Source organism: Pantherophis guttatus, chromosome 1 (genome assembly GCF_059756535.1).
Source record: "Pantherophis guttatus breed Tessera chromosome 1, ASM5975653v1, whole genome shotgun sequence".
In the NCBI taxonomy this organism is placed as follows: Eukaryota; Metazoa; Chordata; class Lepidosauria; order Squamata; family Colubridae; genus Pantherophis; species Pantherophis guttatus.
In genome coordinates this window covers 290,984,799-291,001,157 of record NC_142063.1, presented here as the reverse complement: position 1 = coordinate 291,001,157, position 16,359 = coordinate 290,984,799, and the positions used below count along the sequence as shown (strand labels likewise).

Genomic DNA, 16,359 nt, shown 5'->3' with positions numbered 1-16,359 from the left:
AACAAGCCAAGGAATGTCTGAATACCAAAGGAAAACAGTAATTGCCCTCTTGTTTGCCTGAAGATAAAGCAGATACAAAAAAAGGACATTCCAATTCCTTCTGGGAAAAACTGTTTAAAAAATGTAGAAACCAATTTGAATTGACTCCTTTGAAAGGATAGGAGATATGGGGGGTTGGGGGGTTGCATTTTGCCTATGGAAATGACTGTATCATTTAAACAGCATTTTTAGCACAGACGGAATTGCTTCATGAAACAGCATTAGAGTTCATGGAAGGGAAAATGATTCCAGCTAGAATAAAAGAGAAGAGCTACAAACAAGAGAGAAATAAAATCCATAATTTAAAAAGTACAATTCATCTTGCAGATTCCACTAATTTGCAGTAGTACAACAAAGACAGTAATACACTCTGCCTAATTTAGGGGGGGGGAATTCTCTTTTGCCTTACATTTTTTCGATGTAACAAATGATTTACAATCCATTGCAAAAATGTTTTTTTCAGTAAATTGGGCCTGTAGTCTGGCCATTTATTCGATGGGATTATAAAGTGCTGAACTGCATTTACAAAAACATACAAAACATCTGCCATCATTAACATGCTGAAATTAAAAAACGAATATGTAATTCCATATCAGATTTTAAATTTAGAATCCATTGAATCTAGGCTTTCAATGGAAAAAGCCATTTTGCTTTGTGCGTATAATATCTAGTTCAACAACCTGAGTTAAAGTAAATTACAAATCAAGCTAATGATACTAACATTGAACCCATTTTGGAAAGTAAATGTAATTATTTCAATCAAGCTTATTCTGATAAGAGTTGTAATTTCTACCTTTTCAAACACAAAGTATTGCAGCCTCCTTGGAATCCTAAAATTCACTGCAAATTTACTTCTACCAAATAAAGCACAAATAAATGGGATGGGTGTCACAGTAAAAAATGCTAACCATTACAAATATTAAGGAAACATTTTGCATTTTAGAAATATCTTGGAAAATTGAAGATTAGTATTTGAAAAGGGAGGGGAGAACTTCTTATTTCCAAAGAGTGAGGCAGAAGTATATTATCTTTGTAAACCCACCTTCATTAAATAACCAATCTTTTCCCGCTTCTTACGACTTTTGATTCATATTTTTCATCCTAGATACAAATCAGTTCAGACACTAATAAACACAAGAATAATAGAGATGCATTATTCCCAATTTTGAAAACTAAAATCAGCACATTAAGCATTCATAAAAATATCTAATTTTGTAAACTGCCAAACTGCAGCCTAATTTTGCCCACATACAATTTGCCAGGCTCCTTCCTATAGGCCAACTACTATATAATGAAAATAACCTATCTTTCTTTGGAACTTTGAAATAATTTTCTAGAGGACATTGTAGATTTCATTTTTCTAGATTCACACAACGGTATTACAAATGCATTACAGTCACATTCCAAATCCTTAATTCTGCCCTGACAGTTATGTGAGCTGGCGCCATATTCCCTGAAGACATCTCTATTTTTGTTTTATTTTTTCCAAACCCTAAAAACGATTATTTCATAAGCTTAATTCATCTGAGTTGAAGGAACTTGGGAACTGAAACAGTTCAAAGGAGATTCCCATTGTGGCTTCTCCTGGGAACAGAACTGGACTGTTCCCAAGAACTGGTGCCTTTCACAATTTCCTTTCTCTCCTTAAAGTTGTATTTTTTAAATAAGAAACTTAGAGATAATAGAGGAATGATCAACTCATATAAAGAAAATATATCTGTCCATAAAGTCACATGCATTTCAAGTGACTTCATTCCGTTTCTGTCATTTACGTGACCTTTTACCATGATTGAGTTAAGTCTCAGAAGGGTCCAGGTGAGCCTCAACTACCCTGGCATTATATAAGCCTTTAATGTGGGTACCACTGGGCTCACAGATGTACCCCTTAGAAGCATTAAGGCTCATTTCATTGCCCCTTCTAATTTTAAAATCATTTTTACTTTTTTTTAATACTTAAACATTAGTTTTCTGCTGAGAAATAGTTTGCTGCAAAGCAAAGCACCAGTTTCCAACATAATCATGTGATGCATGTTAGCTCATTTGTATGTTTTGGTGTGGTGTACTTTTTGTCTGAGATTTTCTTCTATGTGGGAGTATAATGATCTGTGTGTTTCTTTAAACATAACCTGTTTGCATTATGTGAAAAAAAGTATTTTGTTGTGCTTTGTGCAGGCAGATACGTGTTTTGGCACTTGACATTCAGACCACACCTCTGCATTGTATTCATTTGGCAAAGTTATTTATCTCTCAGCCTAAGTCTCCTCAATTTGCCCTCTGTGAAATGGGTACTGAAGTAGAAGACTATGAGCTCAAAGCAGAAATTTTGTGTTTAGAGGTCCAGAATTCCTTCTTGCCCTCATAGGTAAAGTTCATAGGTAACCTACATTTTCTGTTTTGTAAAATAGAGGAGTTTTGTGACTTGCCCCAATTACCTTGGTGGGCATTTGTAAATGTGCAAGTCCTACTGCCCTCTCCAAATTATTAAGAACACATATAACTTTCTCTTAAAATGTGCCCGATGCTTAAAAGGGTTGGCGATTCCTGGCTTATGGTCCTTCCCCAGAGCCAATTATTTTCCACACTGTAGAATCTCACCTCACAACCACAATATCTGAACTTTTGGAAATACCATAAGGGAACAAGTCAAGCCAAGGTAACATTATAGATGACCAGACCTACATTTAAGCCTGCTGTTTGCAAGCTGCTCACTTAAGGAGGATGGGGGGGGGAAGAGGTTCTACTGAATAAACCTGGAGACAGACTTCATCTCCTCCTCTGCACTCTTAAAAGTCCACAAAAGAAACCGAGTTCTTTCTTTGGCTCTTCTTCAGCTGAGGTACCAGACATTTTGGCATTCTTTCTCAATGGCAATGATTGAAGAGCGAGGCCCACATATCCCCTTTTATACTGTTTACACGCCAGTGGAAACCTGTGTTAATAGTTCCAGAAGGCTACTCATGGTTTCCTCTCTTTTGTTCCCAATTAGACATTTTATTCCGAGAAAAACATGCCGCCAACCGCCGTACCCACCCAACCCTTTGACCTGGCGCCTATGGCTCTCTCACCTCAGGCTTTCTCTTCGCCCTGGATTTTTAGACTCTCGCCCAGAAAGGCTCCCCTTCCCTCCGATTCCCCGTTAGAGGACCTCAAGACACACTGGTCTCCTCTGGGGAGAACGGACCGAAGATACAACCTTTCCCAGAAGAGACCCCCGAAGCCAAGAGAGCCAAAGCAACCTCCCACCCTCCCCACCGCGCGCCTCTGCCTCGTAGCCTTTGGCTCCACCAGAGGCCAGCACAAGCTGCGGAAAGCAAGACCTCCCAAGGCGAGCGGGGTTCAGGTTCTGCTGAACTGAAAAAAAGAGTCCGAGCAAAGGGATCGCGAGCGCACGGACAACCGCGAAGCTCTCTCTTCCTAGGAAGAAAAGGAAAACAAGGCAAGGGAGAAGACCGCCCGACCCCCGACCCCGCTTACTTAGCCGGCGCGCCTCCCAAATCGGTGGCTCAGGGTCGCATTGGGCTTGTCACTCCGATCGGGCTGTCTCCTGCCTACCAACTTCCAAGGGCTCTTTCTCTCTCTCTCTCTCTCCCGCCTTCCACTTCCAAGGACTTGTCCGCCCGCAACCGCCCCAACTCTTGAAAAGCCGCGGCCGTTTCCGCCTCCTTTTAAGGTGTGAGCGCGCTGAGAGGCGGCTATTGGACTGGAGGCCAAAGGAGACGCGTCGCCCGCTGCTCCCCTCTAATCTCCGACTGAGGGAGAGGTCGAGGCGCGCACACAGGAGGTGGACTGGGGTGTGGTTAGCGAACTTTACTATTTGATTAAGGAGTTGCTGCCGGCCGCGGAGGAAGGAGGGGGCACAGATCGCTCGCGGGGACGGGGGGGGGGGTGAGAAGCGTGCGACGGAGAGGCGCTGAGGAGGGGGAAGAAAAGCAAATAATAAATAATCAGCATGATAACAGCGACCCGAACCACGCAAAGCCACATTAAAGTAAAATGAAAGAAAGCGGCTTCCCCCACCCTCCCCCAAGACAGATTCCTGTCACGGGACCACAAATGGGAGAAAGGATGAATTTAGGAGAGGAGAAAGTACACGTGTCCTGGTAAAAGGAGAGCCTCGATGTCGGATTTGAGCAACTTGGCGACCAAGGTGCTCGGGCTGGCCCCTTACCTGTTGAGTTGTGATGCTCGAGTAAGTTTCCGGATGCCCTGGAGAAGTGCTGCTGCCCCGAGAGGAGGTATCAAAATTTGTCGGAAAGTCCTGGTACATTGTCCAAGGTGCAAGCAGGAGAGGAATAATAATGAAGGAAAAAAACCCACAATCTTTCTAGCTGTTGATCCCTCTTGCTCGGGACCCTTCCTGTCTTGGTTTCCAATCGTATAATTGATGCTTCAGATTTCAAGCGCGCTCAGGTGGAGACGGATGCAGCTGGCAGTTTGGATTTTGATTCTATTTTAAAGCGAGTCCTGATTTTTTTCTCTCTCTCTCGAAACAGGACCGTGGGATTTAAAAAAAGATTCACCCCAAACCTCCCACGCATAAGAATGCAAAATTCACTGCTTGTAGAGCCAAATTATCGAGTCTCTTAAGAACGTCAGCATAACTATAAAAAGGCTGTTTTTTTTTTAAAAAAAAGAAGAGAGTTCTTTTTCCAAACGCGTCTTTATTTCTAAAGAAAATTGGACGTGTCTTGTTTCCCCTTCCTTCCACTTCGCCTGCCTACTGGTATCAAAGTCTTGATCTCTCTGTAGTTTTAAGGAGGATCGTTGCCTCCTGTATAATTAAGCCCTTCAGAAAAGTGCCGTCTTCCTGCTCGAACTGGACTGGATGAGTCAGCCCGGGCTTTTGAGGCTCTTTATTTACTTTATTGTTGAAAAGATTCAACTGGATTATCGATCTAGCTCTTGATTTTGCTCTTCTCGGCCATGAAGGCGAACTCTTCTGTCCCCTTGCTTTAACACATACCCCCCTCCCTTCTCTTTCCCTTGAGCAAGCGCCTCTCTAGCTTAGTATCCTTGTTCTCTGAGCTCCTTTACTCTCCCTGGATGAGTCAGTGCGATGGCATTAGTTCAAATCCCGAGCCTCATTGCATCTCCTCTTCTTAAGATCTGTACCATGTGGACTTCCAGCGTCAAACTTGCAACTTGGCCACGCCCCACTCGCAACGCGAGCCTCCCACCGGTAGGGGGGGGGAGGAGGAGGAGACAGGAGGAGGGCAAAATCGGCCGGCCCATTAAACCCGACCCAGTTTACTGAGTGCAGACGATCGGAAGGCGGGTAGGCAGGCAATTCAGGCAGACGTTCTCACGCCCACTCGCCCTGCCGCCCGACCGGACAGTCCGTTGCCTGGTCCGGAATGGGATTTTTCCCCCCTATCTTCCCCCCTCCCCACGTCTCAGTTTAGTCTGTTCCATTGTCGCAGGTCGCGGTTGCCAAAGATGGTCATTTGCGTTGTACTACGTGAGCGCGGGTTTCCTTGGTTAGAGTGACGCGCTCAGAGAGGGATTCCCTGCTCGCCCGCCACAGATCAAACCTCAATTAAGGGACGAATCTTAATAGAAAAGACGGAGAGAGCGGCTTCAAAGAAGCCTCTCTGATTTTGCCCCCCGGTTCTTTCTCGGCGGGCAGGTCGTCCTGCGCGGCAGCATAAAGGCATAAAACATGAGGGCTACTCGGAAGCAGGACAGGCGGGGAAGAGGGGGGGGGTTGCATTTCGGAGGCTGCCAGGCTTATTCAAATGCTGAATTTAGATGGGATGTTAAAAGGTTTGGGGGGAGGTTCCAGTCAATATAGTAGCAACGAAGAAATCCGAAAAGGGGTGGCGAATTCGAAAAAAGAAACACGGGCCAAGATCCCAGGGAGTTAAGCTGGAGCTTCATACCGCATAGAATCCCATTAACATCCTCGCGTTCTTATTTGATCTTGCCATATAATCTAATATCCGAGGCTTCCGATCATCAGATCTCATAGTTGATTTCCTGATCATCAGATCTCATGGTTTTTGTTTTTTCTTTCTTTCCTGAGCTCGCCTGCTGTATTTACAACCCGGAGTCCTAGAATCTGAACTCTACAAATCTGGAGCAGTTCCTTGTCCAGACCTCTGATTCATTTCTATACTATACGTGTTATTGCTAACTGTCGCTCTTCAGAAATTAATGGGAAAACCGGGGGACGGCCGCTGGCGCTTATTCGCCCTTTTCCTTCGTCCGAAAGATGAAAAAAGCTCAACAGAAGAGTTGCGCCCGCGTCGTTGTTATGCAAAGCAATTTTTTTCCCCCGCCTCTTGAACCCAGGGAGCCCGATTTCCGAGTTGGGAATGGCGCTCTTTTAAGGCTGCGGCACGTGGACTCCACCAATTTGGCTGTTATTTCGAAGTAAGTTAAAAGAGGCGCAGCCTCGACTTGGAATTGCACGAAAGGACAAAATTGCCTCAGCAGGAAGAGCATCGGGGGAACGCTTTGTGCCCAACGGGGAAACGAGCGGCGCCCTCCTTTTGCAGCCCTTCGGCTCGGAGCTACAGGATTTGTTCGTGAACCACCACCGCCAAGCGGCGCAAAGCCATTTAAAGGAGGAAAAAAGCCGGGCCGGAGCTTCGAGACTATATTCTTATGATCCTGGCCGACGGCCTACCGTATAAACTAGAAACAAGTTGCGAGGAAAGAAGGACGGGGGCGGGGGGGACTCTATGTTCCCTTCGGCTCCGGTCGGGCGCTTGGCCCGGCCCAACCTCGCCTGGAACCGGACCAGAAAGCTTCCCCTTCTTTGCTGCAAGAGCCACGCCTCTTCCAGTAAGGGCCGGCTAGCCTGTAGGCGGAGCGGCTCGGCTGCTGCTGCTTCTGCACGCACCGACGGAGTTACTCGGGTCGGTTGCCTTCCAGTAAAGTGACGTGGCTGCTGGCTCAGTCCCCAGAGATCAAGGAGTTTCTGCGGAATTTGGGCGGCCCTTGATGCAACCTTGCAACGCCGCGAAGGAGAAAGCGAAGCGGTGACGCCGCCAGGACGGGAGGCAGCGGGCCGGAAACGTAACGGGGGCAAAGATCTGCCCAACCCAGACCGGAGTTGCGGGAAAAGGAGGGAGGGGGCGGCGGAAGACGGAATTTCCCGCTGAGAATTACGTCTGCCCGGACGTGTGTGTGTGTGTTTTTTTTCCCCTCCCCTTTTTCGAAAAAGCAGCTCTCCAGGAAATTAGGTGCGCACGGCTCCCCCCCCCCCCTGCGCCTATATGGAAACTTAAGTTTTGCATTTAAAAAAAAAACGCCGCCAGCGCCGCATCGGCAGTTCAAAATAATTAAAAGGGAGTGGGAGTCTCGGACGAGACACCCCGATGGATCCCGAAGTGCTTGCAAAGCAATGGGCCGCCGCCTGCTTTTGTGTAAAAAGACTGCCGTCGTGGCAAAGTAACCGGCAATTGAAATCCTACCCAAAAAGTGACTCGCGTGTCGCCTTAAAAAATATACACGGTTATTCTTTCGGTTTGCCCGATTAGGCTTTCAAGATGCCATAAATTATATGTTCGGAAACGACGTGGGTCCTGCTGACAAGTCACATAAACTGCGTTTAGGCCCCCGAACCTCTGCTAGGTCTCTGCATAGTTCAAAACGGAAAGCTGGATATCTTGGAAACGGCATAAAGAGCAAAAAATATCCACAACAAATACTTTGTGTAAAGAATTCTCTGTGTTGGAGTTTTCAAAGGGACGTGCTCTTCCTTTCATCTTTGCTTCACAGTTCCAAATTGTTAATACACTTCTTGAGTCGGGAATATGACATCAATACATGAGGTTGCAATGGTTATCATTATTGCAGTGTAAAATAATATGCCAACTTGCGTCTTCTTGAGGTGTTGGGTCTACAATTCCCAGAATACCTGGGCAACGTCCTCCAAATTTGCTGTACTACAGAAGCAACTACAGGTAGTCCTCGACTTAAAACAGTTCATTTAGTGACCATTCGAAGTTATAACGGACTGGAAAAAAGTGACATGGCAATTTTTCACATGACCGCTGCAGCATCCCCATGGTCACATCATTTACATTCAAATGCTTTACAGCTGGTTCATATTTATGACGGATGCTATGTCCTGGGGTCATGTCATCACCTTTGCAACCTGACAAGCAGTCATTGGGGAAGGCAGATTCACTTAGCAACTGTGGCAAGAAAAATCATAAAATGGGGCAAAACTCACTTAACAAATTCCTCACTTAGCAACATAAATCCTGGGCTCAATTGTGGTCATAAGTCGAGGACTACCTGTACTGAATAGATGTTCAAGTTGAAGCCTTCAATTATAAGTCCCCTAAGTTTCGATTCCACCGGTAGCTATTTCCTGGATATTGCTGTATGGCCAATGTAGGTGAGAGGTTATAATGATAGCAGCATCATAAAGCACAGCTTGTTATATATTTACAATTCTGTGATATAATTGCAACAGGGGCTTAAAAACAAGACTATAGGAACTATAGTCAGTGTGAAGTCTATGACTAACATGCCTGTAAAAATTACAAGTCATTTCATAGAGCTTTTGGTTGATAGTCTTTATCAATCATCTCAGCGTTTTGTAGTATAGAAAGCTGAGATAAAACAATTAAGGCAACACCACTCAATGAAGCAATGCGTAGAAACCTGTAAGCCATATCAATTACTGTAGTTCCTGATACAGCTATGATTCATTGTTTACATACTGAAGTTCCCAAGATTTATTCCTGTCATCTCCGGGTAGATCTAGAAAAGGCTCCTGGTTAAACCCCAGGAGAATTGTTGCCAGACACTGAATAGTAAGGTCAGGCAGAGCTGGGGCTGGTGACTTATATTTAATGTGTTTTCATTATTAAAAACAAAACCCTTACATCATCCAGTATCCTTTGGACTTTTGAACCTGGGGATTTGTCTCGATTGCCATAACTGAGCACAAAAGTCCATTCCTGATTACCGGAAACATTCACAAAAAACAAAGCTTTTCTTGTTCAGTGGTTGCTAATCAAGAGTGCCCTTGATTGATTTCCATTTCTAGGACAAAATGCCCCTGGAGAGAAATTGTGGGGGCTGGCAAATATTTGGTCCATGTGCAATCAGAATGCAGAACGAGACAGAATTTGATCTGATCCGGTAGACCACATTTTGTAACCTTGCCTTTCTTCATTTCAGTAGCCTGCAAGGGGTCAGGTGTGATACTTTATTCTTAAAACAATTGGGAGTATGGAAACCATACCTCAAGTTGCTTAGAGACCTACATTCTAATCAGTAGCTTAATGCCAAATTCAGAATAAGGCAGATACCCATGAATCTCTTGGGCCTTAACAATCATTTGGAGGTTTTCTCATCTCTCGCATCTCAATGTGTTCATTGTGGTTAGCCCAGCCTTATAATGATTTATTTAAAATACAGTTAGGGTTAGGGTTAGGGTTAGGGTTAGATAACCTCCAAGAGGAGAAAATTCTTACCTGCACTCACCTAGATTGCTCTTGGACCAGTGGTGAAATTCAAATTTTTTTTACTACCGGTTCTGTGGGCATGGCAGGGGAAGGATACCGCAAAATCTCCATTTCCACCCCACTCCAGGGGAAGGATACTTCAAAATCCCCATTTCCTCACCACTCCTGGGGGAAGGATATTGCAAAATCTCCATTTCCACCCAACTCTGAGGCCAGCCAGAGGTGGTATTTGCTGGTTCTCCGAACTATTCAAAATTTCCACTACCGGTTCTCTGAACTACTCAAAACTTCCAGTACTGGTTCTCCAGAACCTGCTGGATTTCACTCCTGTCTTGGACATAGAGGTCACTTGGTCTTCCAAAAATAATAATTCTAAGATCAAGCACAAGTTGAGAGACAGGAACTACACTCAGTCACCATAGTTTTGGGTGCAGAGTTCAATTATGAAATTGGTGAGGAATTGTTTGATATCTTCAAACTATTAACTTCTTTTCGAGGAGAATATGGATGCCATTCTTAAAAGCACTTGTGATGGGACAGAAGCCAGTGGAAGTCTCTCAAACTTAGAAGGGCTTTACAAGAATGGGCAGTTCACTGCTTGTGAATTTTGGGAGGTGTAGTCCCCATACATCTAGAAGGCTTCAACTGGATAAGACTAACTTAGATGAACTCGTAGTACTTGTTAAATCCTTTATTATTCTCTTCTGGATTTCTTTTTTTCCAGTGTGGGTCCTCGCTAATTTTCTGTCTATTATAAGCTATTGCTGTTTGTATTTTTCTTATATTATAAGCCACCTAGAGAGAGGCAGCTGTAGCCTGAATTGGTTAAATAATTCATTTGGTTTTTAAAGAATTTAGGATAATTTTAGGATAGGATAGGATAATTTGATTTCTATACCGCCCCTCTCCCGAAGGACTCGGGGCGGTGTACAGCCAGGTAAAAATACAATACAAATATCATGATTTAAATTTAAAAATTATTAAAAGTATTACATTCAAGGCCAATTAGGTAAAAAACCCAAAAATTTAAGAATTCCAAATTTAAGACTCAATTATGAAGCTCAATTATGAAGGGATTTGTATCATCCCTTTCTTCTGTTTGATCAAGTTACCAACATAGTTGATTTAAATAGCTTCAAAAACAGAGAGGAAAAAATGGATCCAGAAAACTACAGACCCATCAGCCTGACATCAATACCTGGGAAGATTCTGAAAAAGATAATCAATGAATCTGTGTACACCTAGAAGCAAATAAAGTCATAACCAGAAGCCAACATGGGTTTGTCAAAAATCATGCCAAATGAATTTTATCACATTCTTTCACAACGTGACAAAATTATGGACCAGCGAAATACTGTGGATATAACTTACTTCAGTAAGGCATTTGATAAAATAAACCATAACCTACTACTTGATAAGATAGAAAAATGTGGGTTAGACAGCATCACCACCAGATGGATTCATAACTGGCTGATCAACTACACTTTACGTGTAGTCCTTAATAGAATTGCATCTGCATGGAGGGAAGTATGCAGTTCAGAACCCCAAGACACTGTCTTAGGCCCAGTACACTTCAATATCTTCATCAATGATTTAGATGAGGGGATGGAGGGGAAAGTCATTAAATTTGCAGATGACACCAAGCTGGCAGGAATAGTCAGCAGTCTAGAAGATAGACATAAAATACAGAAGCATCTTGACAGACTTGGAACGCTGGGCCCTATCCAACAAAATGAAATTCAATGGTGAGAAAAGTAAGGTTCTACATTTAGGCAAGAAAAACCAAATATACAGATATAGAATAGGTGGTACCTGGGTCAATAGTAGTAATTGCAAGAGGGATCTTGGAGTCCTAGTGGACTATCACTCAAATATGAGTCAGCAGTGTGCTGCAGTTGCCCAAAAAGCCAACACAGTTCTAGGCTGCATTAACAGAAGGATAGAATCAAGATCATGTGAAGTGTTAATACCACTTTATAATGCCTTGGTTAGACCACACTTGAAATATTGCATCCAGATGTTGAGATTCTAGAAAAGAGTACAGAGAAGAGCAACAAAGATGATTAGAGGGCTGGAGGTTAAAACATACAAAGAATGATTGCAGGAATTGGGTATGTCTGGTTTAATGAAAAGGAGTAGGGATGACAGAGCAGTGTTCCAATATATGAGGGACTGTCACGAAGAGGAGGGGTGTCAACCTATTCTCCAAAGCACTTGAAGGACACAAAGCAACAAGTGGAAACTAATCAAGGGAAAAAACCAATCCAGGAGAACAATTAATCAGTGAAATGATTTGCCTCCAGAGATTGTGAGTGCTCCAACACAAGAGATTTTTAAGAAGAAATTGGACAACCATTTCTCTGAAATGATACAGGATTTCCTACTTGAGCAGGGGGTTGGACCAGAGGTGAAATGTAAAATTTGTTACTACCGGCTCTGTGGGCGTGGCTTGGTGGGGGGGTTAATGCGACTGGGTGGGCATGGCCAACTTTTTTTTTTTTTAGCTTTTCAAAGCATTTTTTCTGCAAATGCAAAAAAATGCTTTGAAAAGCCTCTGCCGATCAGGAACACAGCTGGGATCGTCAGAGCCTTTTCAAAGCATTTTTTTAACCACCTCTTCCCCGGAAGAGGTTGCAGAAAAAAATGCTTTGAAAAGCCTCTGACATCCCAGCTGAGCCGCGCGATCGTCAGAGGCTTTTTTTTTTACTTTTAAAAGCATTTTTTCGGCGGAATAAGTTGTAGAAAAAAATGCTTTTAAAAGTAAAAAAAAAAAGCCTCTGATGATCGCACGGCTCAGCTGGGCATGGAGGGGGCGCAGGGATTTATTCTACCAGTTCTCCGAACCACCCACCGGCATCGCTACCGGTCCAAACTGGGAGCATTTCACCCCTGGGTTGGACCAGAAGACCTTGAAGGTTCCTTCCAACTCTGTTACTATGTTATTCTAAAAGAATCAAAACAAGTAAAATACAACACAGCAGTTAAAACAGCAGAAGATAATTTAAAAATATAAACCCAAATATAAATAAATTACTTGATGGCTGAAAACCATGCCATTGAGACAAATAGGTAAATGGTTCTTAGAGACCATGGACCCCACTTAAGAGAGAATTCTAAAGGTCAGATATAACCAGCTACTGGATCACAATAGAACCTCCACAGCATAGTCCATTTGTCAAACTAGACATTTAAAAGGAGGAGAATGCAAAATATAGAGCTCAAAATTAATCACACTGGAAACATTACAGTCAATGCCAAGTTCTTAAAGTAGCTGTCTAATAAGACCAGGGATAGAAAATAATGTTTTTATTTGCTGCTTCTCTGGCTCAGAATTTCCTCTTTCTCCCAGAAATTTCTGAAGCTCTTTCTGATGGCAATGCAAATTATTTTTAACCTGGCCAGTATTATTCAAAGAGAGGAATAAATAGAGTTTTCTTGAAGTTTTGTATACTGTGTTTTAAAAGTCTGCAAGCCTTCTCATCCAGCATGGATGTTGATTCACATACCAAGAGAATAAAGAAGACTGCTTTTTCTGGATTTCTGTAAGTTTTGCGTCTGTTGAATCCAATTAGTTCAAAATTTACAAGGAGCAAATTAGAGGTAGTTGGGAACTCTCTCATAAGATGTAGCTTGTCTTGGGCAAATCCCACACTCTTCTATGCCTGAGGTTCCCCTTCTGGAAGATTAATGTCTCTACATTACCACAAAGAGGTAGAGTGCCACTTAATTAATTTTTCAAAGGGCTTGGAGCAAAGGGGCCTATTAGAACACAAAGCTGGTTGTTAATTACACATCTCTCTTAAGTATTTTAATCAACTCTCTTTGGCAGCAGGAATTGGTAGGTTCCTTTTGAAAGAGAGAGAGAGAGAGAGACCAATGATTTGTCAGCACTGATAAGTGCACTTCACTCTTCTGAACAGGAATATGAAAGAAATCAGCATTTCCCTTCACAGCTGAGATAGTAAATATAAGAATACCTGTTGGGACTCTATTAACACTAGATGTGATAGCATCCCACAGTTTCCTGCACATAATTATTGGGTCCATAGGTTTCTACAAAAATACATTGTTTCCTAAAAATAGTCAGTTTAGCCATCCAAATGCAACAGTCTTGGAAAACCTGGAACAGGTAAGGGAAAATACAGTTTTTCTTTATCTTGGTTAATTTTACAGACACTCCCCTGTTTCTGTGGCTATTGAATGAAGTACAAGCATGGTAAAAACAAATACTGTAAATGTATATCTTCTCCTTGACCAGATTATAGATATACAGGTCATCCCCACCAATCATAATTGGGACCAGCAACTCCATCATGTGACTGTTTTATCACACCAGTTTGTCAGTTCTGGCTAAGTTGTTCAGTGAATCGCTGTGGGTCATTAAGCATATTGACTGCCACTTGCAACTTCCTGCCAGCTTTCCCATTGATTTTACTTGACAAAAGCCAACTATGAAGTTTCTGAATGGAGATTACATGATTGGAATGCTACAGCCATCATAAATGTGCACCAGTTACCAAGTCTCCAAATTGTGGTCATATGACCATGGAGACTGTAGTGGATTTTTCTATTTTAATGGATTTTTCTATCATAATTGCTGTATGGCCTCTGTTCAAAGTTATTTTAAATGTATTATTTAACTGTTTGGGCTGTCCTTGGAATCTCTGGGATATAAGCCAAGGAAAACAATTCCTGTTCTTAAACATCAGTCATGTATATTTGTTGACTGATTCTAAATAACTGGAAAAACTAGGATGACATCACTTCTATAAAGAATAGAGATGGTATCAACATACTGAAGGCAGTTCATATAGAAAATAATGTAGGATATGTACATATCAGCTTCCACTCTAATCAATGTATCAGTCTCAAAAATTATCTGCCTGGGAAGGAAATACACTTTTATAGAGTTTATTTTTTTCAACTAAGGATATGGAGGTCAATTTTGGATTGGGATGTTGTGTGATTTAATCCCGGTATATATGTTAGGAACTGTTCACTTACCTTGTTTAACAGATGAGAAAAGTTAAAAGTAATTTCCTATGGTGTTTAAGAAGAATTACGATATAACATTCAAATAAACTATGAGGGAAGATAATTTGGAATATAGAAATAAAAATACTGTAGCATTGCTTCTCTGAAGGTGATTAAAGTAATATTTTAAGATGGAGAGAAGACCACCAAGTCCTTAGCCCATGCCTTTATTGACCAAAAGAAACCTACATTTCCATAATCAGATCTCATTAGGCTCGAATCCCACCAGATGGAACAATATATTTTCAATAAATTTGCACTGAGAGAAAGGTGGTTTTCCTGTTATTTTCTATTTTGGGGGAGATTGCTGAAGAAAATATTCCACTTCACTTTGAAGTGTTGATTTGAAATAGCAACTACATCAAGCTGAAATCTTTTAGCATATGATTAAGCACCTCTTTATGAACCAAATTCCTCTTGGTGTGCATTGCTTGGCAGATGTTTTGTTTTCTGGCGTCTAAAAAAGATCTGGTCCCAAATTAGCTGTTTTGTTTCATGCAGTGCCTATTTTTAGAGGAGGTGTGCTTAGTTCTATAAAAATAAGACCATTTGCTGCAATCTTTTTGCGTTATATTTAGGCAGCAAGGTGCAAGAACCACAATAAGGCCATTGTCCTTTTTTTTGGCTTATGCAGTATATCATGCACTCAAGAACTGTGTGGGTTGATTTGCACTAGTAAAAAGAAAAATTTGGCTAAGATGTAAAATGAATAGACACACACTAGGAGGGAAATGTTATTGGAGCAAAAGCATCTCTGTCAATGCATCAGCAAGATTTTAAAAATTGCCATGGTTGAAATAATTCTGAATTACTGATCGACAAAGGCTGATACCACTGTGTTTTAAAAGTCTATGTATTTTTAAAGGAGGCTTAGAAAACTACCTTTGGCATTTGAGATTTTAAAAAAAAAAAGTAATATGAGGCTTGGATACTGGATTTTCTGTTTTTGCAATCCCAGGTTCTTTATGATAAGCATAGATAATAGGAATGGGCTACGGAGTTAAGGTCCAAACCAAATGCAAAAGATTTTATTGACTACTCTTGTTTTAGACAAGAGAGAGCAAGCTATATGCTATGAGCCACATGCAACCTAGGACTGTTTTTGCAGCTCCTCCAAAGGCTAAAAATTCACAAATAATAAATATTATTTTGTTTAAATACATAAGCAAACTAGCAAAGTATCCATATTACTAGGATGGGGTCAACGAAGTTGACATGGCAGCTGCAATGGTGTGATTGATACTCCACCTGCATTTTATATGGATTCTATGTGCAATGCACATAAAACATAAGCAGGTCTTCAAATGCACCATTGCAGGCATCATCTTGACGTTTTTTTGGTCATACCTTGCTGACACCTCTATCAGAAATTATTATAGCTGGTTCAAAATACAATTATGAATAGTGTGAAAATGGTGGCTGTGACTATCTGGTGCTACAGCATATTCTTGTCAATTTTAAAACAAACGTATTGCTTAACTGTTTATGGAAGAAGGATCAGCCAAGGTCAGTGACGTGTTGCCCTCTGCTGGGATAGTTTAAAGGTAAGAAGGAAGTGCATCACTTTGGAGTTGCCTATCATCTCTTAGCACCAGGGGTACAGACTGAGCAGGCACACAAGGTGCTGTAATAATATAGAGTAACATTTTTTTTTCTAAAATAACTTTGATACATAGTAAATTAGGCGACAGGAGTTTCATAATGATAGATGATTTCTTCATGGTTCCTGGACAGTGCATAAAAGCTCCTTATCTTTTCTGTAGAGGATGTATCAGTATTTAGAAAAAAGGCCATGTAGAAGAAATTGCTTTGGTAGCCTAATCTATCCTTTTCCTACTTTCCTCATCATTGTTTGCAG

At 41.8% G+C, this 16,359-nt stretch overlaps 1 protein-coding gene across 2 annotated transcripts in view; it reads right to left on the bottom strand.

The window, feature by feature from the left end:
- FOSL2 (FOS like 2, AP-1 transcription factor subunit) overlaps positions 1-7,087 on the bottom strand; it is a 28,750-nt gene extending 21,663 nt beyond the window's left edge. The window contains exon 1 of one of the 2 annotated variants that reach the window (XM_034427992.3): positions 4,208-7,087. In XM_034427992.3, the coding sequence (XP_034283883.1) occupies positions 4,208-4,306 (99 nt within the window). In that variant the 5' untranslated portion in view covers positions 4,307-7,087. Of the gene's footprint in view, positions 1-3,513; positions 3,791-4,207 lie in introns of those variants that run through there. The other variant, XM_034427993.3, reaches the window with a different exon arrangement.
- Positions 7,088-16,359: the final 9,272 nt, after the last annotated feature.